Source organism: Pygocentrus nattereri, chromosome 22 (genome assembly GCF_015220715.1).
Source record: "Pygocentrus nattereri isolate fPygNat1 chromosome 22, fPygNat1.pri, whole genome shotgun sequence".
Lineage (NCBI taxonomy): Eukaryota > Metazoa > Chordata > Actinopteri > Characiformes > Serrasalmidae > Pygocentrus > Pygocentrus nattereri.
The window spans coordinates 4,423,036-4,448,103 of record NC_051232.1 but is presented as its reverse complement, the minus strand read 5'-3'; the positions used below and the strand labels follow the sequence as shown (position 1 = coordinate 4,448,103).

Here is a 25,068-nt window from a genome sequence, read left to right as displayed (position 1 = left end):
TTAAATATAGTATAGTAACTCGTGGCCTCAATATATTCACTTGTGGCCACGTCTTACTGAAAATGAATCATGTCTCCTAAAAGGCTCTGCAGAGCAACTCAATCCATCCACGCGTCCATATAAACCAGGGGATCCTGGAGTTATTTGACAGCCACCCTGTCTTCTGTATTTGTTTTTCACAGCGGTTTTATTCTTTATTCCAAAGAATTAAAGGTCTGTAATTCACAGCCAGTGCAGGAGCCTCTGGCCTCTTGACCCTTCAGCGACATCAGCCACAGCACAGCTGGTGCAACGGCAGCTAGAGTAGCTCATTAACCCGGTTCAGCACACCAACCGCCTCTGGGGTGAGAGTTAAAGGCGTTTTAACGCTTTAAACACAGTCTCTGGTGCTGGTTTTAGAACATTTTATCCACGATTTAGCTCGGGTGAGTCTGTGAACACTGCGCCTGTGAGCCGTAACGGACTTTATCGGGTTAAACATTAATAATAAACGTCTTTTCTCCGTGTTAGTGAGTTACTGTACGCTTTAAGCTCCAGTTAGAAAAAGCTGACCACTTATTTGCTGCTTTATTTGTCCAATTCTTCGCTCCACCTTAATTGGTGCGGCAGGTGCTTGTCAGCGCCTCGCAGGCCTGAATGGAACGGCTGCCGCATTTAAGGTGGAACGGGAAGTTCGAGTAAGGCTAGCGCTAGCGGCGTTTAAGCACACCTTTCGCTTTGGTCTTATGCGCTTTTATCTGTAAAGGTATTCCCTTTAGACCCTTTTCTCAGTTAGAGAGCGAGTTTCGGCTTCGGGATCGACATGAAACGAGCAGAGTTTCGCCGGAGGTGCCGTTGCGTTAGCCACACATGCTAGCTAGCCAGAGCGCTAACGGCTATTTCTTTAGCCGGCCAGCTTAATGAGAAAAGGAGCAGGTTTGTTCATAGTAATCATTTGCGAACTGTCTGCCTGTCAGTTGGTAAGTACCCGAACCCTTCAGGGCTGATTTCAACCAGTTTGACTCCTACTTTTGACCATTGACTTCGTTTTATGAACGAGTTTACTTTAGCTTAGCCTAGCCTAGCCTAGCCGATCTTGGCCTTGGCTATTCAGCGTGATGGGCGCCAAACTCGGACTGGTGGGGTTGAAGTCCTCGGGGCATAAATCTAAATGTATACCTTTTAAGGGGCAAATCAACCAATTTGTGACCCCCTTCCGTCCTTAAGATGGTATAAAATAAATATTGGGGTCTAATATTGAATATTAATATTGACTGGGCATCTAATATTGAATAGTAATATTGACTGGGGGTCTAATATTGAATATTAATATTGACTCGGGGTCTAATATTGAATATTAATATTGACTGGGGGTCTAATATTGAATATTAATATTGACTGGGGGTATAATATTGATTTTCTGAAAATGCTGCAGATTAAAGGGGAGCTCCACAGATTGATCTACATCTGTGCTTAGTTCAGTGGGAGAAATGTAATCGGAGTCGTTCTGAGTGGTTTGGTGTCAAATCGGTTGATCGCAGAGGCTCATATTTGTCTACAGTGGCGGTGATGGTGACGCCTGGTTCCTATGTCCACAACACAAGTATAGCCTTTTTATTTACCATCCTAAACCACCAGTGAACCCACACGTCTCGTCTGGTGTTTGACGTGGAATGTTGGCGATAAAAAAGTCAGAAATGAAATAATAAGTTAATGTTTTCTTGAGGGACTGTTTGGCCTCACAGTGTCCTGTGTGTACCTGTCCACCGTGAGTGTAATGACATGTACAGTTTAAGCCAAAACGGTAATCAGATCCACCGTAAAGCAGTGTCTCAGACACGGTGTATTCAGTATATGTGTATACAGTATACAGGCAGTGTATTCGTAATAATGTGATGTAATTTTCTGTGAGGGAGAGTTTCGAGGTGGACGTCTGGTTCCCATCAACACCACTGTGTACAGAAGTTTCAGTATAACGATGCATTTCACACCAAACCGCTCTGAATCACTTTGTTTGCATCTTACTAACTTAATTACGTAGATTTAAAAAAAAATCCAGCAGTGGAAACCATGGAAAAGCTCTAACCAATAAAATGGGATGCTCTGGAGGAGCCACGCATGAGCCTAAGAGCTGTGGAGCGGTGGAACTACGTCCTTTAGCTTGATGGAGCTCTGTCCAGTACCTTTGGGATGAGTTGGAGTGACCCAAACCTAATAATCCAACACCTGGCCTCTCTAATGCTCAATCAGATCCTCACAGCAGTGTTCCAACATCTAGTGTAAAGCCTTGCCAGAAGAGTAGAGGCTGTCACTGCAGCGAAACTGCCTATTACAAGCCTTAGAAAACCTAGAGGAGCAGGAATGATGTTTCTACAAACGGCTGGACGTAAAGGGCCGGCTTCCCAGGCCCATAGTAAACCTGGCACTAGGCTAAAATGACTGACTCTCCATGGAGGCTAAAATTTAGTCCAAGATGAATCGATGTCTGAGAAACGGGCACGGGGTGTATGGTGTATGTTTAAACTGATTTAGACCCGATGATGAAGATTCCTGTTTTGAATGACTGATGTGGACCTGCTGAAGACGATGTCGTTGTAATCTGTGTGTTTTAGGATGGCAGACGTGGAGCTGGTGAAGAAGATGCTGCGCGCCGTGCTGCAGAGCAGCAAACACGGCGTGGTTCTGACGCGGCTGCAGTCCGATTACCGCTCTCTGACCGGAGACTTTATCCAGCACAGAGAGCTCGGCCACTCCAGTCTGGAGAGTTTCCTGCGCTCCATCCCCAGCGTGGTGCGTCTCGAACGCTCACGCACAGGAGAGGTGAGGCAAGGCGCCCTTACACAACTTTACCAAAACCTCTACAGTCTTCAGGGGTCGGGATGTAAACCGGTTCAGACTCGGATTTCTTTACAGCGGCGGTGATGGGAACCCGGGGTCATCATGACGGCAACACAGATGGGTCGTTCTACAGAAATGTCTGTTTTTGTGTCCCTAGCGTTTACAGATATTTTACACTTATCTGTGAATTCTTGAAAGTCATTCATCTTTGTTTTCGTTGTTAGTTAGCAAACGCATCAAGCAATCTCAAGGTAAATTTAAAGGCCAATAACTACGTAAACGTTATTTGGCATTATAGTGATTCATAAATTGAATAATGGATTATTCGTTTTTCTAGAGATCTTCAATCTGTGTGCATGTGAGAAACACTTTTAAGGGGTTCAGCGCTGTGCAGAAACCAGAAACCCTCCCAGTTTATTCAGCCTCACAAAAGTAGTAGTAAAAGTAGCTTGGCAGTATGTGAACAGTTACTTTGTCTGGTAGGTGGTGTGCTTTGCGGCTGTTTGTGATGAGACGGCGCACATTGCCCAGCTGGTCGCTCGACAGAGGAATGTGAAGAAGGCGGGACGTTCTAAGCTCCTGAACTGCCACATGAGGGCCAAGTCCTCTTCTCTATTCACGCACAGCGGTAACAGACGCTCACTTCCATTCTGTTAGGAGCGGCTTCGTTTTCAATGAAGTGTCATGTTTAGAAATGCCCAACGTGTCTGACTACAACTCACTTCAATATTTCTCTTAAATGTGCTGCAACGAATGTCATACACGGTGTGGCCAAAAGTATGTGGACGCTAGTCGTGCAGTGTTCAGTAGAACGGATCATGCATGGTACTGTCATAGGATGCCTTTGCCACAAGTCAGTTTGTGAAATTTCTGCTCTGCTAGAGCTGCCCTGGACAACTGTAAGTGCCATTGTTGTGAAATTGAAGGGGCTGTGAGTAACAGTTGAGCTTGTAGAGCAGCACAGACTGTCCATATAAGGACACTAAGCTAGCTGCAAAATCAACCTGTTTTTATTTTCTGATATCTTACCAACCAACGTACTTACAACGGTGAGGCATAACATTCTGACCACCTCCTTGTTTCTATGCTCACTGTCCATCTCATCAGTTCCACTTGCTGTATAGCTGCACTTTGTAGTTCAGTTACAGACTGTAGTCCATCTGTTTCTCTGATACTTTGTTAGCCCCCTTTTGCCCTGTTCTTCAGTGGTTCAGGACCCCCGTGGACCCTCACAGAGCAGGTACTATTTGGGTAGTGGATCATCCTCAGCACTGCAGTGACTGACGTGGTGGTGGTGTGTTGTGCTGGTACGAGTGGATCAGACACAGCAGTGCTGCTGGAGTGTATCCTCCTCCTCTTCTAACTAGGGAGTTTCAGCTTGGACAGCTTTTTAAATCAGTCACAATGCAGGGCTGCCAATCAGAACAGAGCTCATTTACATAGATCAGTCTTGAAGGCACAGTAACAAAAACAGCCTGTTTGACACTAAAGGATAAAGAGAAGTTGGAAAAACTGTGAAATAAAAATGAATTATAACTGCTTTTGGTAGATGAACCCACACAAATGTTGTAAGTGGACAAGAATAGTGTGGGATATGGGTCATTCCAACAGATTTTCAGCCGAGCAAGCTGTGGTCAGAGGTGTTTGGGCGTGTGGCAGCACCTCAGCAGAGCTCTTCAGTGAAAATGACATCATTGAATTTGTACATGCTAAAGCGGAGTTCTTTTCATTTCTAACAGTGTTTGTTAATGTATTATATAAATTGTTTTATGCTTGTGTTTTGCTCGTTTATTTGTGTTGTCTTTTATCTTTGAAGCTAAACCACGCTCGTCCCTGCGGCAGCCTGGTCACACGACCTGTCCCACACAGAGCTCCGCTCTTCAGTCAAGGACCTCACGGTGCAGTTTCCAAGGCGACCAACGGCCGGTTTACTTCGCCAACCTCCAGGCCAGCAGAGTTCCTGCCCTCAGGAGTATAAAGCCCTTGGGGTTAGTGAGGACAAATCAAATCGCTGTGAATTTGTCAGTCAATTAACAGTAATTATGTAACAGTTCGTTCTGGCCTCACGAGCTGATTGGTTGAGAATTGTTCTAATCGTGCCGTTATTTGACCATAACATCGCGTTTTTTTCCACAAACGCTGTCACTCTGCTGAGACGCCATTGCCAAGCGATGATTTTGACGGCTGTAGTCGCTCAAGTCATTTGAATGTTTTCACTTCTTACTTTGCCACAAACAGAAAACGGACACTGTTAAGATCACATCTGACCGACAGCCGATTTGGTCCGACTCTGAAGACGAGACGACACTAAATTCCCAAACTGTCGTCGCCACTGAGCAGCTTTTCAGTCGGCAGCTGTGACAGAAGAACAACCTGGAATCAGCCAGAAATGAACCCGACAACATTCGCCAAACTAAACGGGCTGTAAGAAGCTTTACAGACCGGCTGGAACAAAACAACATTAATACTGATCTGGAAAAACTGACCAAACTGAGCTGAACCTGATATTGGGTCAGTTTTACGGCTCAGTCTGATTTGGTCCGACTCTGAAGATCAGACCACACAGCTGGCGAATGGTGTTGGGTTCATTTCTGGCTGATTCCAGGTTGTTCAGCTGTTATTCTGTCACAGCTGCCGACTGAAAAGCTGCTCAGTGATAACAGTTTGGGAATTTTGTGTAAGGAGCTGGAGAACGAACTGCCGGCTGAGCAGCGAGTGGGCGGAGCTCGATGTATAAAAGCAGTAGAACACCCGAAGTCGCGTGTTACCGTGAATAACATCATGTTAATGTTATTTCATGATGACACTCCCTCTTGTGCTCTGTTACTTAATTATAAGCAGTTCTTAGCATTGATTTCGTTTTTTTATGTACACGAAAACGTAATTAGAGTCTGGAAGAGATAAATACTCGGGTGCTACATGACACTCTGCATGTATATAACCATGCTCGGCTATATTCAACACTATAAAGAACAAACAGTTTGCACAGATTTGATTTATTAATTACCTTATTAATGAAATTTATTGCAGTAAAATTAATTTTTTCTCTATTAATGATGTGCTTCTCTCACAGATGTGTGGTAATTAAAGGGCCCCATTTAGTACATTTCTCATGTGTTTTATTTAATTATCCCAAAGTTCAATTATAATGTTTGTGTGGTTTAATGACCCAAACCGCCCATAATTAATTTCCGCATGTCCACTTTGCATCCTCTCTTTATCCGTTAGAATTAAACGGGCAGTTTTTGTTATCATGCCTTCAAGACTGATGTATCCAATCGAGCTCAGCTAAACCATCAGATTTTGTGATGTCACAGAAGCTCTGAATTTAAAGGGAGTGTTTTTTTTTTTTTGTTGTTTTTTTTTTGTAGCTTGGATTACATGTCGCTGTTGTCGGAAGAAAACCTTGTATCTCCAAAACAGGAACTTTACAGGAGAAGGAAAAAACCTGCTTTACTTTTAATGCAAGTCAATGGAACCAGACATCTTTCCAAGGCATTTTGGGCCGTTTCTTTTGGTCTATTCATCATCAAATTTACTCACCGTGTAAAGAGTGACAGGCTTTTTCAAATTATGTCAAAAGCTGAAAAATGGCAAAAATGGAGATACAAGGTTTTCTTCCGACAGCAGCGATACACAAGCCTATATGGACTGGCACGTTTTACATGACATTCTGAGAAAGTGTGATGCGTTTGGATTGATCATGCATCATATGAGCGTTTCATTGCAAAATCTGTTTAATTTTCTGTGCACTGTTGAAGTAGAACAGTATTGCTTTCTGTATCATCTTAGTTTCTGGCGTTAGAACTGTGATAGAAAAGTGATTTTAACTCTCGTCTTACGCGTTTATTCATATTACAGTACATTCAGACTGAGACTGCGCGTATTCTTATTAATCTCACCGTTGGTCTCAGGTCAGTCAAGACGGCTGCTTTGGCCTGCAAGTTCCAGAAGGACTTGACGACTCATCTGTCCAAGAACGGTCAGCCTGCAGGTAAAGCGTTCGTTCACTCATACACTCTCACATGCGCTCTGGATCGGCCTGTGTGTCCGGCTTTGGTCAGCGTGGGTTGTTTCTCTCTTCCTGTAGGCCAGCGGATGCCTGTAGAGGGCAGTGCAGGTGGTGATGGTGACCTGCTGCTGATTCAGAGCCGAGTAAAACAACTCCTGCAGAAACACTGCAGCGGCGTCTGGCTCTCAAAACTGCCTCAGCTCTACAAAGACATGTTCCACCAGGAGCTGCCTTCATACGTGCCCTCACAGCTGGAGAGCTGGACACACATCTGCACTGTGAGAACAGCGAGCATATAAACGTCTTCACTATAACACCCTGACCTTTCCCTAGATCAGGGGTCGATAACATGCAGCTCTTTAACTGCCCTGTTGCGGCTCCACAGCAGAATTCGATTTTTAGGTACTATTTTACTGCCTTTGTAGTAAAATAAAGCTCTGCTGGTCGTTCAACACTGTTTTAACAGTAAATGGTCTTAAACGCTGTTGAACTGCTAATTCACTGTCGGCGTGCAGACTGCTGGTCACCATGGCAACAGCAATCTCGCCTTGCTAATGAAACGCCGAGAAAAATTTAAGATGAACGTTGATGATGAGAGAGCGCGACGAAACGGCTTATTTGCAGTTATAATCACTCCAGCTGGTTTTGTGATGTTTAATCTCCTACGAGAAACTGTCAAACACTACAAAGTGGCGAGGCTGAACTCGATGTCTCCTTCGCCAACTTCTTGTTCAAATTTTTCCATTCCTCCATAAAATGTGCAGCAGTTGTTTTCTGGGGCCTCAGAAACCACTTAAGGTGGAACGGACAAATTTGAACAAGGAGCTGGAGGATGAAAAGCGACTTTAGCCTTGTAAAAAGTCAAACGTGGAGAGACATTTTACGAGAAACTGTTCTACTTTTGCGGAAAAGATTCCTGCTGGAGATGCGAGAAAAGTGGCTGTAAGCAGGGCAAAAGGAGTTTTTTGTTCATGTTGTTTTTTCAGTCTATACTAGTATATTAACAGATATTGGGACGTTTACAGCCGAGAAGGTTGTAAAATAGACATTGCGTGGCTTCCAAAGTGGCTAGATTTGTGTCGAAATGACAAAATGTCTTTTCTTAATATTTGGGTTGCCGACTCCGCCCCTGTGTGGACTGGAGGTTAAATGGTACGTTTTGAAACTGTTTATATTTTACATCAGTCTTTGTTTCAAAGATAAAAGGAGGAAAGTTTACATGATATGGGCCGTTTTAAGGTCCTGTAGCAGGGAAATCCCTGAGCTGTGCAGGACACCAGCCCACCATGAGCACAACTGAAGGGCCCAGCCGTACTATTAACTGTAAACATGGACAAAGGTTTGTCTAATGGTTAAAACAATCGTAACAGCATCCTGATCGCCTGTGTTTGGGGTAGAAGAGGGGAACTACATTTGAATTTTGAGCTACAGAGCATCACTTTATCTTGCTTTTGTTTTTTCAGGTGGAGAAGCCGGGTGGTGTTAACGTCGCAGTACGGCTGGTGTATCCCGCAAAAGAGGCAACCCCGAAACCCACTGTGACCCCTAAAACCCCTCCAAGGTCTTCTATGGATGGACATTCTCTCCCGCAGTCTCCAACTTCACCTACTCCTAAACCGCTCGGTCCAGTCAGTGTGAAACTGTCTGCTTCTGGAGAAGGTGATGATTCTGTTCTCCGAACTTTTCCTCTATTCTCGCCCACCGCAGCCTGTTGTGTTATCAATAAATGAGTTATTCATTTATTCATTCATTCATGCTTCAGCATCAGTACGTTTGTTAAAACACCATGTGGTTAATAACACTGAATTGTTGAGCTGTGTACAAAGAACAGGGACTTAAATATTTAAATAAAAATTGGTCTGTTGAACTGTTTAAAGTAGAGAAGGTAAAGCACCTACAATGCATTTTACCTTAAAAGTATAGTTTTTACCATAATAGTTTTTGCTGTAGTGAATAATTAATTTTAGTTCATTTTGGCATAATTTTTCCATCTTCTGTCTGTCCCTAAGCATAAAATAGATGGTTTTTATACTATTGTAACTTTTTCTTACATAAATCACATATAAGTGGACCTGGAAGGGGGAAAAATACATTTAACAATACAAAATTTATACAACATTTACATACAAGCGAAAACAATGTGAATCTTTTTCTCTTCCAGACACCCCTAAATCCTCTCTCCCCTCTGACTCTCTGAGCCCATCTCTGCTCACCCCGCCCTCCACGCCTCCTCCAGTGGTGCCATTGTCTCCAGCTGTAAAGCAGAAGCTGCGGGAGCTGCTGGATAAGTACAGTCATGGCCTGTGGGCCCATGCACTCCCCCGCCTCTTCCAGGAGGCCTTTAGGTGCGGCCAAGTACAAATACGTATTCTTTAATAATGATGCTCATTTAAAGGAATGGTTTGGTGAAAAATCTAATTTAGATGATTTTATGCAACAGCAAACGCTGTTGATTAGCCACATGTTTGGTGTCCAAATTTTATAATCCCATGCGATGTTAAATCTCTAGAATCCAAATATAAACAGGATCCAGAAATGCTGCCGCCTTCTCTGGGCCGGAGCTCGTTTAAAATGGACTGAGGCGAAGTGGAAAAGTGTTCTGTGCTCTGACGAATCAACATCTGAAATTCTATTTGGAAATGATGGACACTGAATCCTTTGGGCTAAAGACCACTCAGCTTGTTATCAGTGCACAATTCAAAAGCCAGCATTCATGATGGTATAGGGGGGCATTAGTGCACATGGCATGGGTGACGTGCCCATCTGTGAAGGCTCCATTAATGCTGAACGATATATATAATTTCAGCAAGACAGTGACAAACTACAGTCTGCATGTATTACAACAGCATTGCTCTGTATTAAAAGAGCCCAGGTGCTAAACTGGACCTGTCTGCAGTCCAGACCTGTCACCACTGATAACATTTGGTGCACTATGAAATAAAAAACATGACAAATGAGATCCTGAAGTGATAAGCAGCTGAAATCCTGAATCAAGCAAGAATGGAAAAATCGTTTCTGAACTCCAGCAGTCTCTCCTCAGTTCCCGAACACTTACAGAGTGCTGTTAAAAGAAGAGGTGATGAAACACAGTGGTAAACATGCCCCCCCCCCCCCCCCCCAGCATTTTTTATTTGAAAGATGTTGGTCTTAAATGCAAAATGGGCATATTTTTCACAAAGACAAAATTTCTCAGTTTCTACATTTGTGTTGCCTTTGTAGTATTTTCCTTTAAAAATATGGTTTCATATAATTGTCTTATTGTTATTTACATTCTGCACAGCATCCCACCTTTTTTTGGAAATGGGGCTGTACTTGGTGCACAGCTGGAGCTGTGAAGCTGATGGAGTCAGTAGTCACCCAAACAGGTTCCACAGATATGTCCCTAAAACCACACTTCATTCATTCAGGTCGCACAGACCATTCACTGTTTTTTGAAACACAGTATGACTCGCTATGAAATGTTAAAGACAAAAAAAAAACCTCTGCATAGCTAAAAGAAAGGGCAGCATTGAGGATATCCGGAATCACTGGTACAGTTTCATCATTCAAGTCCAGCCAAGCCAGAGTTTCACAAAACGGATGCACCATAGCGTGAATCACATGGGTAAGAAGGTCAACGTGCTCCGAAACGGGTGTGTAAATTAGGCATTTTGCTGGACTATCAACAGTTTAACAGTCGGAGTGCTCCGTTATTGATCTGATGTATGATATACAGTAGTGACAGATCTTAGTAAGTGTAGTCGATTCACCTGCTGTTCCTCCTCAGGTGTGATTTTCCCGAGCGTGTGCTGGATGACCTGTCCGTGCTGGCCGATACCTGCGTGGTGGAGTACCCGATGCCTGATAACCGTCATAAGGCCATCCTGTATGCCCTGCCCAACATTACCCAGCCCCAGTCGTTTCCACGGCCACAGCCACGGCCCCTCATCATCACCCGCCACGGCAACCCAGAGGTGCCTCCGCTGCCTCTGCCCAAAGAGGAATTCCCCTCAGTGCTGGTGATGGAGGCCAACAGCACTAACATTATATTCAGGTAGTTTGTCAAGCATTTTGCCCTTTTCAACTACTGTTACTGCTACTACTGAAATAATAACGTTATTAATAATAATTATTGGCACAATGCTGGGAATACTAATGATGGTAATAGAAATGCACGATGCTTTAGGAATAATGTCGGTATCAGCAAGATAAATTTGTTGACGATGTTTATGCCTGATATTTCAGACCAATATGTCGTGTTATTTATGATCCCCAGACGAGCAGAATGTTTAGGTGGTGATGGGTCACTGCACTAAAATAAAAAGATAAAATAGCTTAGTTTCGTTCAGTTTGCAGCATTTGTAACACAAATATTTTTCGGTAATGTTAGTAGATTTGGTCCAAATGCTAACACATTGGATAAAATGAAACATTTAAACTACGGGGTGATTCAAAAAGATTAATCCAATTTCGAAGTGCCATATTTTTTACAACCGTGAGGCGCCGAGGAACCAATCACAATCCAACTGTAAGAGGGAGGCGTAGAGTTTCTGACTGTAGCCGGAAGGTGCCTCCCTTCAGTCTGAGAGGAGAGCAGGAAGCGTTTGGCATCCTCCACTTCTGTAAGAGGGAATCTGATTTTCGTCAGCAGTGAACCTCCAACAGCTCGGAGCGTTCTCCGTTGGTTCCACAGCACTGGTTGAAGTTGTCAGTACAGCTGGAGGAAGTTCATATTGAGCATTTAGGGTTAGATAATTACTTAAACCATTTACGACTTACTGCATTGTTCTGTAGTGATTTACTAATGAAATAATTCATTTTGAAATTGGATGAATCTTTTTGACATCCATCCATCCATCCATCCATCCATCCATCCATCTCCATCCATCCAGTAATATTTAAGTGCATTCTCAGCAGAGAATGCCTATTTTCACTTGGAAAATCAGCAGAACATGCCATTTGAGCAGAGGTTTTGAATGTTTTGCGTACATCGGTTATGAATTTTTTTGGTTGATTGTTCAGTTCTAGGTTTGATTTATTGATAATGGGAGCTGCTTTTTGAGCGGAGAAGTTCCTTGAATGTGGACAAGGTTGTTTATTCATTGCATCTTGTTTGAGAGCGCCGTTTATTTGTGTAATGACGTTTATTGGTGTAACAGTGCTGTTTACTGTTTACTTGTTTAGGTATGTGGGTGAGGACTATTCTAAGGCTCTGGAGAAGATGGAGGACGCCATGTCGGAGTTTTACCGCAATAACGGGGCGGGGCTTTCTCTCCCCTCTCCTACGATTGGTCAGCTGGTTGCAGTCGCCCTTGAGGATGAGTCTGTGCTCCGAGCCCAGGTGCACCAGGTCACGACGGAGAACGTTAAGGTACGAGAGACCAACGGCGTATCAGGGTGTGTACTGGAGGTGGATCGGAGTCTGAGCTCATCCAGGCGTGGTTTAATGATTCGAGTACTGGCTGTATTAACCTCGATCCAGTTCCGATCATTTGTTTTTTGTTGTTTTGCGTTCCTCTTGCAGCAGTTTGCTCTGCGTCTGAGCCGCCTTTTGTCCGGACTCCAGCTTGCGATTATGTGTGAGTGACTGTTACGGCAATCAGAACCAGGAAATGCCTTGGACTCGGTCTGTCCTCCCCACTCCGGCCTCTAAATGGGTGGTATTTAAGCATGAGTTACTGAAACGGCCTGTACTGCGGCAGGTTTTACCTGTAGCCGGACAACTACGTTAGCATTAGTGTCGCCCCAAGTTTAAATCTTGATGAGCCATGATGGGCAGGGTAGCTAACATCGTAGTTTTTATGCCATCAGTTAAGGTGCACCACTAACTAGTTCCGTTAAAAGCTAGCGCAGGGGTCGCAGCGCCAATGTTAATAAATCATTTTGTCCTTTCAATGAAAATCAAACCACCTTGGGAGCCACAACATTTTCTCAGTACATATTTCTCAGTATGTACTAATGGCCTTGTGTAGGGTAAAAACACAATACAAACAAAAACGCAGACTTGCTGTGCTTTAAGCTGTAGCTCGGCTCATGCTGCTTCTCTTGGATCACCAGCTGGAAACTTTTCAGAAAGTTGAAGTTTCTTGTAAAACGTCTCTCAATGTTCTTTAGCGAACTCGCTTCTCATTCACCAGCTTCTCCTTCAGATCTTTCCGTTCCACCTTAAATGGTGCCTGAGGCGCCAGAATGTAACTGCTGCACCGTTTAAGATAAAATAGCAAAGATATTTTCCTGATGCAGCGAACCCTCACTCTCTACAACAAGGCCAAAACCGAAGTTATAGAATCGCTGAAGAAAACGAGTAGAGTGGCGGTAATGTGCTGCGCGAACACCCGTTACCACAGGATCTTGTTCCACTGTAACGGCGCATTTTATCACAGATGAGTGGCAGCAGAGCCTCGTCTGCTCCAGACAAGAGCAGTGAATGAGTCTTCCAGTTCAGTCGCCGCATCACCTCCATTTGCTTTGTTAATAAAAGATACTGGAAGTAAATTCATTATGGACTTGCAGATACTTTTGGATTAAAAGTACCAAGTCGTCACACAATGAGGAAAAAAATCCTGAACAGAAAAAAAATTAAACAAGGTGCGTCGATAATCGTTTCGTAATCGCATTGTAGCCCCTCCGAATCCTAATCGAATCGTGAGGTGCCTAGAGATTCCCACCCCTAGAAACTACTGAAGACAAGTAGTTTTAACGTTTTTTTTTTTTTTAGCAGGCTTGAGTGGAGTTGTACGCAAAAGTTTGGTCAAGTGACGTGGTGTTGATTTTATTTTCACTTAGAAAATCAACACGTTTCCTGCTGTGAACACACTTTTGCACCTTTTAATGCGCAGTTACTGTTTGTTATTCAAAAGGTGTGGCAGATTTTAATGTTTTATATATTTTTTAATAGATGTTATGCACTAAAATGTGCAGAACAGTGCCATACCCAAGTATGTCCTCTGTAGAGGATGGGCTTATTTATTATTATATAGAAAGACAGCAAAACCAGTCATTTGACCAGGGGTCTTCTGCGGCATCGCCTGGTACTCAACGTTGAAGTATACCGATAGGATCAGGTTGGAAAAGAGATTGATCTCCGATACGTTCTTAAGATGAAGAGGCTCTGTAAACCGCTGTAGACCTGGCAGGTGGTCACGTGCTAATGGTTTTGTTTCTGTACATGTTTAGGTGTTCTGTGTGGATCATGGTTTCTCAGAGGTTGTGGGCGGGGACAAACTCTTCCGACTCAGTGACCAGTTCTTCACGCTGGCCTTCCAGGCCACCAGCTGCCAACTGGCAGGTAACTCTCACCTGAAGCTTTTTGTGTGTCTAAATAGACGCGTGTTTGTTTGCCGCTGTATTTAGAGGGGCAGCTCAACCAACCACAATTCTTATTCTGCACTTTCTGTCTATGTCGCTACTGCAGATTTACACTCTGGACTTATGAATACAACATCAAAAATAAAAATCAAAATTGATGAGGAAAAATATTCATATGCCACAAATGAATAGCATTAATATGTTGTCTGCAAAGCCACTGTTGACACACCTTTTGAGAATTGTACAGTAAGACGTTTTAGGTTTCTGCTGCGTTGTGGTTCAGTTTCAGGCCGTTCCTCTCAAACTGTCTTCAGGTCCCCAAGGAACTTTTGAGGGTCCTCCAGTGTGCTCACAATTTTAAAATCCTCCATAAACTTTGTGAGGTCTCAAGTCAGGAGATTGCCTAGGCCATGCAAGCACCTTCACGTTTTTAGAAAGCAGTCTTGAGTTATTTTGACTGCGTTTCATTTGTTGAAATGTCCATCCGATGAGATTAAATTCTCTTTTATCACTTGGTACCTTCATGCTTCCTTTAATGTAATGTAACACCCCTTTACGGATTGCAGAGATGCAGCTCCAGATCGTGATGCTCCCATCGTCATGCTTCACTGTGGGTGTTCTTGGGATCATACACGAAATGTCTTTTGTGCAAACATGAGCTGAATTGCTGTCTTCAATAAGACACCTTATTGATTTCGCCTGACCAAAGTTCAAACAGTTTGAAGGTGTGCGTGTGTGCTGTTTCTAGATGTGCGTCTGAGTTTTGCGTGTTGTGTAGGAATAGAGATGATTGCAGTGCAGTTGATTTGCTTATTGGCCCTTACTCACCAACCGTTCATAAAAGGAAGATTCTTCTAAGATTCTTCTAAGATTCTTCTAAGATTCTTCTAAGATTCTTCTAAGATTCTTCTAAGGTTCTTCTAGGGTTCTTCTAGGGTTCTTCTAGGGTTCTTCTTGGGTTCTTCTTGGTTTCAGTGTTTTCTTATTTTGGGTAAAAACAAAATCTATACACACTCAAGAGCACAAAGTTGCGAACAGTCCTGTGCTTTAAGAACAAATAGTGAATCTGATGTAGATTTTTGCTTGGGACCTTTCTCAAGAGCACATTTAAGAACAACTTGAGACGCTGGTGAATGAAGCCCATTGTTCTCGGGTAACTGTTGTTCCTCCTGCTTTTCAGGTGTAACTTCTTCCAAGTGGTTGCTGTCTTCTCCCTTACCGTTAGTTTCAGGGAAATCTTGCTCAGTGCGCCTATCCATGAGTTTTCCACTGTATAGTGTGGAGTCCGTTGAACTGATATATAGAAGGTCTCAGCCATGTCTTGGCTAATCAGCTGCATTTTAGTTAATGGGAACGTTTTTTAAGATGGATTTTGTGGATAGAGCCGTCTGTGATTGTTATTGCCTGCATATTTATGTGACATTGCACCTTCTTAATGTTTGAATGACTGTTTGTGAGGTCTGGAGCCGTTCAGGGAGGATCCAGAGGTCCTGAAGACTCTAGAGTCCATTGCCTGTGGACGGACGCTATTGGCTGAGCTGGTGGAGCGGGAGGCCACGCCTCTCGTGGTGTTGTACGATACGTCTCAGCAGACTGACGTTAACATAAACTCCGCCTGCCTTCAGGCTCTGCAGGACAAAACAATGGAGAACCCCCTTCAGGTCAGTTTACAAACGCATCACTTGTTCAGTGACTGCACTGATGAATTCTGTTAACATTAGACCTTTTAATGAATTTGTGCTGTTTATTTACTGATATTTAGTGGAATTAATTGTTCCAGTGCAACTTTTTTTTTTAATGCCACAACCCCAAAGCACCGCCTAACGGTTTGCACTGTTGTTTTCATCAAATGCTGCTACTTTTTTCTCCAAATGTTTTTTACGTTATCAGTACTCAGCACTTGCTACTCGTTTCCAAAATGCCTCTGGCTGATCTAGATGTTGTTCTACATACCTCAGATGTTGACTTTTGTGATGAGGTTGCATGTAAGCAGCTTGGGAAAGTAGCTAAACCTTGAAGGTGCTTCAAGGTTGTCATATGGGGGTTTTGCTTTGCCTTTCTGTCCGGAATATGAGCAGTTCTGTCCGAGTCTTTTCTAGATTTCCACAGTTCCGATTTCTTAATGACTTGCAGGACAGCGGAAATTATCCAACTGCTTCTAGCTCATGTCTTTTTATAGCCTTCCTCTCTTTTGTAGGCGTCAGTTAGGCTGTAGTGCCAAGCAGCACAACTTTCACAGATTATTCCATTGACAGCTTGCTGTATGGAGATGGGATTTTTTAAATTTTTTTTTTGGCTTAAATCCAGTTGTTTTCTTCTTTTCGTTTCCTGCAGGTGAACAGTTCGTACTCTGATGTCTGTGTGACCAACGTGTGTTCAGATGGCAGCGTGTATTGCCAGCTACCGTCCCGCGGCCTGGCCAAGCTCCGAGACGTCATGAGCAAGATTGAATCGTATCTGCTCTCTCAGGTACCCAATGGGACGTCACCTTGACCCTGAGCTGACTCCTCCTTTATTATTATAAAGAGGTAAAATTAGTCCTTTTTTTGGCAAAGCTGTGATGGGCTGTCTCATAAAATTCTCCTGCTAATAAACAACGTTAGTGTCATACGTTCTAATCCGTTTTTTTTTTTTTTTGTTTTTTTTTTTAAATATGCCACTTTTTTTTGCTTTTTAGCTTTGCTGTACGGTTACAGGTCTGAACCCAGATCTGTCCATGCCCTGATTGAGTACTTCTGTCTGTGTCTCATTGCATAAGAGAACCATGGAAGTAGATGAAGTTCTCTTCAGCCTGTTTGGTTGCAGGCTTTCTCATGCAAGTCTAGCTTTAGCAGTAACTAGACAAACAACAGTAGCAACAATGGAGAACTCTGGCTGGCTGGTGATGGTTTTTGTTTTTTAATTATTGGTCATTTTACAGAAACGTCCATTTTTGTGTGTATTACACTTACACAGATGTATTATACTTTAATAAAAAAAAAGTTATTTTATCAGTTAAACCTTCTTGAGCCTCAATTCAGCAATATTGGTTTTTAAGTGAGTTATCTAGAATTCCAAGCACCACAGGAAAAACTCGCCCCCACAGTCGTGTGTGACGGCTGAGGCCATATTTTGAAGAAAACATTTTTTTCCTGTAATTTTAACTACAGTAATCTGTACATGACTATGAAACATATAAATTAAATTACATAAAGAAAATAAATATTATACAATATATAATGAAAGTTGTCCCCAGAAGTAGTCACTGGTGTTACCGTGTAACAAACTGTTTTCTGAGGATCTATGAAGAATCTTTCAGTAATCAGAGATCTTCTCATTCAGCTCCTGATCTCATATGATGCCTTTTATCCGACGTCACTGGTGCGACCGACTTTATTCTGAGGTCATTGTGAAAAAATAGAACACAAACGGATTAAATTCCATATTCTAGTGGATTTTCCGTGATTGACAGGATGTGGTTTGATGCTCTGCAGCAGGTATTCTGTAAAACACATTCTTCATTAAAACGTCTCTGGTGTTGCCTTTCTAATGTGTAACACCGATGAGGACTGATAACACATGTGACTCCTATGGAGAGATACAAAAGTGGACGTTTTTGTGTAATGGCTTATTTATTTATTTATTTGAGCTGTCATCTGGCTTCTTGCACTTGACTAATCAGTCGTCTGCCTTCTTCTAGCACCACCTGTATGTTATGAGTGAGCATACTTGGTACTCCAGCGAGAAGAGCAACTAAACTCAGCCTGGGTATCCGTGTACATTGTAGTTCACTTGTGAGTGGAAATGGCGAGAAAGTGTATAACCTCATATTTATAACTACTGCGCTGCCTGGTGGAAAAACGCCACTAGAGCACCTTTTGTAAACTGCCAGATTGTGGATGATCTCCATTTATGTCACCTGCGAGACCAGCAGTGTAGATGGAGCGCAGTGGGGGGGAGATGGATCAGACTTAAAATAGTCGTTCCTCGTTAATTTAGCTGGATATCATTGATGGGCATGTAGCCCAAAAGCGACGTGTAAAAATGTGATTGTCGTTTTGGTAAAAGAACTGAGAGAGAATTGGCTTGAAAGTATGTTGGGAAACTGGGGTTCACATTTAATAACGGTGTCCACTCACTGTCCACTCTATTAGACACTCCTACCTCGTCGGTCCACCTTGTAGATGTGAAGTCAGAGACGACAGCTCATCTGCTGCTGCACAGTTTGTGTCGGTCACCCTCCAGTCCTTCATCAGTGGTCACAGGACGCTGTTGGCTGGATGTTTTTGGTTGGTGGACTGTTCTCAGTCCAGTAGTGACACTGAGGTGTTTAAAAACTCCAGCAGCACTGCTGTGTCTGATCCACTCAGACCAGCACAACACACACTAACACACCACTATCTCAGTGTCACTGCAGTGCTGAGAATGATCCACCACCCAAATAGTACCTGCTCTGTGAGGGTCCATGGGGGTCCGATAATCATGATTTTTGATTAGCTAGAAAATATTGTGCTAATTATTTTTAGCAGTACTCACTCCATGCTTTACTGTAGCTCTTTTAAATCTAAAGTTGTGCAGTATAAAAATTCTATATCTTGTGTACTGGAGCGTTAATATTTGCCCAGGTGACGTGGGAGCTGTTGGTGTCCCGGCCGTTCTGTGGTAAAGTGTGCCTGGCTCGACTCAAAGGCAGATGGGCCAGAGTGGAGGTAAACACATCGATCCGCTGCCGCTTTCTTTTACTTGTCCAGTTTTCCTTCTGTTTCACATTCATTACAGTGACTTACTTGAACGTGATGTAATTTAAATACGGTAGATCAGTATTTGGATCACTTGTACGTCTTGGTGTCTTTTATACAAACATGCAAACTTGGTTACCGTCTGTAGAAATTTGCTGTTTTGATCGGCGTGATATTCATTTGGTGGCTTTTTAATTTTAGGAAAGTGGGGTGGTCATCTGCACTCATTATTCAGCCAATTCACAGATAATAAACAAGGTAAACATATGTAAATTATCATGGTTAACAACCAAGACAATCAACTTTAATTTAGTTTTCACCTTCATCGTAACTGCAGTCGTGCCCAAATGACCACGTATTAAAAATTGCAGATGGCGATCATGGGGGACCAAGCACTGTGCGCATTGTGAAGCCAGCAGATCACATTTAAGATGTTTGCCATATTTTGCATGCATTGACCTTGTGACCCAACTATTTATTTTTTACCTATTTAATATACAAAATATACATATTTCTCAAGCTTCATTCAAAAGGTGCGTGTCACACGAGAGCTGTAACTGTCCTCTTTCCAGTCATAATAAAACATTTTTAAAACTGTAGTAAAAGTAACTTTTTTCTACTGAAAGTCGACCCACTTTTCCACAAATCTGAGCTTTAAACTGGATCTCAGACGGCGTCTCTTCAGTGATCAACTCTAAAAATGATTTTAATAAAATAATACAGAGCGTCTAAGGTTTCTAAGGCATACAGCAGTATGTGTGATCATAACACATTTTCTGTTCATTTGAGAGGAGCTTAAATTATCTCATGCAGTTACTGAATAATTAGCCTTACAGTTTGGGCATGTAAATTCAGATGGAAAAACCCAAAGTATACCCAGAAAGTTTTTTTTGGACATGATTTGTATTTGCGTAGTTGTTAAACTCACTGAACCAAAATAATTCCACAGTAGTTACTGGTGTATTTTAGTCTCAGAATGCACAAGGATCGTCATGTAAACATCACTAAAATGTTTTCATAGGAACATTAATGCAGGACTTGGCTACAAAGGATTCTAAACATGTCTTTTTCTTTGCGTACTTGCAAGCTTTCATGTCATTCCATATCTTAATTAAATGTACTTTTCAAAACCACCAGAGAACCTACATTTTATATGGAATCTTGATGATAAAGGAAGTTTTCTTTGGGAGCTGTTTTGCCTCGCAGCGTCCTGCACGTCTCTCTCAAAAGATTAAAAAAATGTTTTAGACCAAAAGTTTTTCGTAAAACTGAGAAAACTAACGGGGCATTTTACATCAAACCACTCCGAGTCACTGTTTACATCTTAACCATTTAATAATCCAGCGGTTTAGGCAAATTCCTCTTCAGCCTTCATGGAAGACGTGCTCAGGCGGAGTAACTGACTGGAGAAATGAAGGGATGGCTTTCTCTTTTTTCCAGGTGATTAACCTTCACGGCAGTCGCGTTCTGGACGTTCGGTTTGTGGATTTGGGTCTTCCTGCCTCGCTGGAGGTCAGCGAGCTGAGAGAAATCCCTCCAGCCTTCCTCAGGGAGCTCATCACCATCCCGCCACAGGTACAGGCACATGGACATGTTGGGGTCCGGCTGATACGAGACGTTTGTGGCCGATACAGATTTTAGCTAAAACCTCCGATGACGGTGTCGGCCGGTCTGATTTTATATTTTAGATGTTTTAAGTAGTTTGAGTTAAACAGCTATGCAGACTCATTTGCTCGTCAGTTCTCAGTTATCACACTTCTTAAACTCAGTTAAACAGAAACTTTCAGTCTTAAATATGTTTTTTGTTTTGTTCACAGGTTGTGAAAAGCTGTTTTGGTGGTTTAGACTGATTTAGTTTGTTTACTGGCTGTGATGCTGTTTATTGGGTGAAATGCTGTTTGTTGGTAGTTTAAACTTATTTATTCGGTTCATTTACAGGCTATGAAATGCTGTTCGTGAACTGTTTAGGCTGATTTTGTTCATTTACAGGCTGTTAAGTGCCGTCTCGCAGAGTTGTCGGTGGATGGAAGTGTGTGCCCCCCCGATGCCGTCCTGTGGCTCAGAGAGACGCTGCTGAGCGCAGACGACTGCAGCATGAAGGTGAGAGGCAGAGTGATGGAGCTTTAACTGATCAGTCCACTGTATGACTGACTGAGAAGTTGAAAGTTCCTGAAAAATTGAACTTCTTTAGTTTTTGTTTTCAGGTTTTCATCTTCCGTTTTTTAGTTTTCCCACTCACGTCATTCACATTAGTCACTTTATTTGTGAGTCATTTTTGTTTGTTGAAATCGCCGTTAAAAACTAATAAAAAAAGCTTTTTTCTTGTTTAGTTTTGTTAAGAATATTGTATACTGTCACTGTCAGAATAGTTTCCATTCCGACTGAACAATAAAACAGGCTGGCCAGTAATATATATATATATATATATATATATATATATATATATATATATATATATATATATATATATATATATATATATATATATATATATATATGTGTATGTGTATGTATGTATATGTATATATGTATGTGTGTTTTGGGAATATCTTGTTTTTCCATGCAAGAAATAAAATGCAAATATTTTAAAAATCGAAAAAAGAGAACTTTTGAAAATGGAGAACTTTTCAACTTTTTACTGTGTCTTAATTCTCCCATTTGTGTCTGTTAGATTTCAAGTCTAGACTCAGCGGGACTCGTACATGTTTATCTTTTCCGTGGCGCTGGACCTCACGACCGCTTCTCCAGTGTGAACCTGCAGCTGACCTCCTCCAGCCTGTGGCAGTGTCGGCACGACGCCCACCTTAGTGGAGTTACCGTCCTCCCCGAGGCGGGCGACGCTCCCTTGCCTGCCGGCGCGCTGGCACCCCCTGTCCTGCCCCCACCGATGCAACTGCCTCGGCCGGGACAGAACCTGGACGTGTTCGTGTCGGTGGCCTGTCACCCGGGGCACTTCGTCCTACAGCCATGGCAGGAGCTGTACAAGCTGGTTGTGCTGATGGGAGAGATGATCCTCTACTACAACCGACAGGAGGAGAACTGCGTCACCGTGGAGAAGAACCACATCTATGCTGCCAAGATCGACAGCAAGTGAGTGAAAAACGCATTTCATAATATTTATTTATTTTTACTCTTTTGATCAGTTGAAAATGAGGACAGTTCTTGCTGAATTGGGGAAAAAAACCTTTTGAAATGTTTTTGACAGTAACAATATGTAGTGTCTTATTTCCTGGCTGTAGACGTCTGTACAGTTCACTTATTTTCACTTATAATTGGCCCAATCTTTTGCATGCGGCTGTACCTTTTTATTTAGTAAGGTGTTTGTAGTGGGCTTTTGTTTTTTGCTTGGAGTGGACAGTGAGTGGCGGTTTTCTCTGAGTAGAAACTTATTTCACCCAGCATGTGGGCTTATGTGAGAGACAAGCAGAAGACTGAGGTTGTGAAATGAGTGTTTTAAGACCGCAGCACTGCTGTCTGATCCACTCGTACCAGCACAACACACACTAACACACCACCACGACCACGTCAGTGTTACTGCAGTGCTGAGAATGATCCACCACCCAAATAGTACCTGCTCTGTGAGGGTCCATGGGGGTCCTGACCACTGAAGAACAGGGTAACAGAGTATCAGAGAAACAGATGGACTCCAGTCTGTGACTGTAGAACTACAAAGACCAGCTATACAGTAAGTGGAGCTGATAAGATGGACAGTGAGCGCAGAAACGAGGAGGAGATCCTGATGTTATGCCTAATCGGGATGGGTGGGTGTGGGTGTGTGTGGGTGTATTGATGAGACAAAATGACACACTGTGTTGCGTCCTCTATATAGTGTAAGATTAGAAAATGTATATTATAATAATGATCAGTTTGTTTTTCCCCTCTTTCTCTTCCCCTTTCCTATAGTTGGCACCGTGTGCTGGTTAAAGGTGTTCTGACAAACTCTTTAGTCTCTGTGTATGAACTGGATTATGGGAAGCACGAGCTGGTCCACTGCTCCCAGCTCCGCCCCCTCATCAACGAGTTCAGACAGCTGCCCTTCCAGGGGATTCCTGCACAGCTGGCAGGTCAGACACAGCTGGGCAACAACTGTACTTCTTCAATGTGCACTTTGAATTAATACAGTCAGCCACAGTGGTGATGGGAACCAGGGGTCGCTGTGTCTTCAGCACAGATGTAGCCTTTTTATTTACTGTCCAGAACCACCAGTAGACCTATATATAGTCCAGAACCACCAGTAGACCTATATATATAGTCCAGAACCACCAGTAGACCTACACGAGTCTTTTGAGTCTTTAAGGGGGGGGCGATTTAAAACCTCTCTGTGTCCAGCATGCTTCCCTCCACTACGAACTGATTTTAAGGGCAAAATCTTCACAAAGCTCGTAAAACGGCGTCTCAGACATCAGGCGGTGTATCGAGACCATTTCATGTAATAACTTTCTGTGAGGGAGCTTTTAGAGGTGGTCGTCTGGTTCCTGTCATCACCACTGTGAACGATTCTGACTCAGTAAGTTTCTCTAGACCAGAGCGTTTCACACGAGGGTTCATGTATGAATCAGAAACGTTGCTCTTTATTGAGGCTGATTGATATTATTTATTTACTTGTCGGTCTGTCAGGCCTACGTCAGGCCGGGTGGGGTGAAGAGGCCTCCATGGTGTTCCGGAACCACGTGGAGAGACGGCCGCTGGTGGCGCAGATCGAGTCCATCCAGGAGGGGGCGCAGCCGTGGGACCGCCGGCTGTCTGTCTACCTGGTGGACACGTCGGCGGATGACAGCGACTTGTGGATCCACAACATCATGGCTGAGTTTATGGACGAGCTCAGCAGAGCAGCGTAATATCCCACTCTCACCACAAGGGGGATGTAGTTCACCCGTTTATACTTCAGTCTAGGCTTTTTGGACAATAATTCAACATCAATTTCGCCGATTTAGGTGAAAAAAAATGAAAAAGGGTGTATTGGATATTAGAACCTCTTGGTGGGTGGAGCTTCGCGTGTGTATATTTCTTCCTGATGTCCTGAAGAGCGTTAAAGGCAGTTTTCTCTTGTTCCGTGTAAAAACTGAACATTATTTCCTTTTCACAGATTCACAGTGAAGCCATTTGGTTTTGTTTGCTTGGTTTGTTTTCTCGTTTGTCTGGTTTGTGATGCACTTTTTTTCTGGCTGTGATCAGTTTGAGTTTTGCACTTTTATTTGTGTTTTCCAGTGAAAGAAAAAGGAAAAAGTGGCTGAATTGTGAAGGAAAATGTTCAGTTTTGTCAGGATCTGTTCATTTGACGGTTCTGTTTGTATTTTTATTAAAAAAAAAAACAGACAAACAAAAAAACCCCAATTTTCAGAAAATCACTATTTTCTTAAACACTTTGTTCGTATCTGTTAAACAAAGCCTCCCAAATGTGGTCAGTCAGCCAAGACGCATTTGGTGTCTGAAGTTTGCTGCTTTATTTTTAGCGCTGGAGGTACGAGGGTGATGTAGCTGACGGGTAGAGGAAGCTTGTACCCCACCATTTAGCGTTGTGCTAACCGTGTACATAACTCATCACACTGTGTGGAGTTACGTGGCTTTAGACTTCCTTATGAGAAGCAGTTCCACACCGTTTTAAATCTTGAATAATTTTCCCTTTAAATATTTTTGATAAATCAATTGTTCTGGTACCAAGAAGCCAGTTTCTGATGCAGGGGCCAAGGTCTCAAAGGGCCTCCCTGCAGTCTCCCACTGCCAATACGGCGCTGGACCTTGCGGGTGGTGGGCCCACATGGTCCCCTCACGTTGCCTCTTCGGGCTGAGCCTGGCTGGGATATGTGGTCTGCCCGGCCACCAGGCGTTTGCTGTGGAACACTCCCCCCAGGCCTGGATCCAGGGGTAGGTCCCAGTGACCCATGCAGGTTACACGATTTTTTGTGTATGTCGTGCTTGGTGTGGTTTGGATCGCGTTAGTCTGGGTCTTCACTCTAGACCTGTTCGCCCTCGGAGACCCTACCAGGAGCATATTGCTCCTGACGACTTGGCTCTGAAGATCCCTAGACCACACAAGTCCTTCCGCCACGACAAGCCCTGATCCAGGTAAGGGGAAAGGACCTGCCCCAGGTGGAGGAGTTGAAGTGTCTCGGGGTCTTGTTCACGAGTGACGGGAAGAGGGATGGTGAGACCGGCCGCAGGCTGGGACAGGCGGCAGCAGTAATGCGGTCACTGTACCGGACTGTAGTGGTGAAGAGGGAGCTGAGCCAAAAG

The 25,068-nt window shown here is 43.2% G+C and overlaps 1 protein-coding gene across 4 annotated transcripts; it reads left to right on the top strand.

Moving 5' to 3' along the window:
- Positions 1–248: 248 nt before the first annotated feature.
- Positions 249–24,168, top strand: tdrd7a (tudor domain containing 7 a). Of its 4 annotated transcripts, none has more exons than XM_017724141.2 (19): positions 249–344; positions 2,592–2,799; positions 3,301–3,445; positions 4,634–4,805; positions 6,732–6,811; positions 6,908–7,107; positions 8,293–8,488; positions 8,991–9,174; positions 10,596–10,862; positions 11,993–12,179; positions 13,985–14,096; positions 15,575–15,777; positions 16,451–16,585; positions 18,721–18,804; positions 20,275–20,409; positions 20,824–20,934; positions 21,506–21,924; positions 22,738–22,898; positions 23,452–24,168. In XM_017724141.2, exons 2-19 carry the CDS (start codon positions 2,593–2,595, stop codon positions 23,670–23,672), a joined length of 3,219 nt encoding a protein of 1,072 aa, XP_017579630.2. In that variant the 5' UTR covers positions 249–344; position 2,592; the 3' UTR covers positions 23,673–24,168. The 4 variants fall into 4 exon arrangements, with proteins under 4 accessions (XP_017579630.2, XP_017579629.2, XP_017579631.2 ...); XM_017724140.2 differs by lacking the exon at positions 249–344 and adding an exon at positions 345–425; XM_017724142.2 differs by lacking the exon at positions 249–344 and adding an exon at positions 658–677.
- The last annotated feature ends 900 nt before the right edge of the window (positions 24,169–25,068 follow it).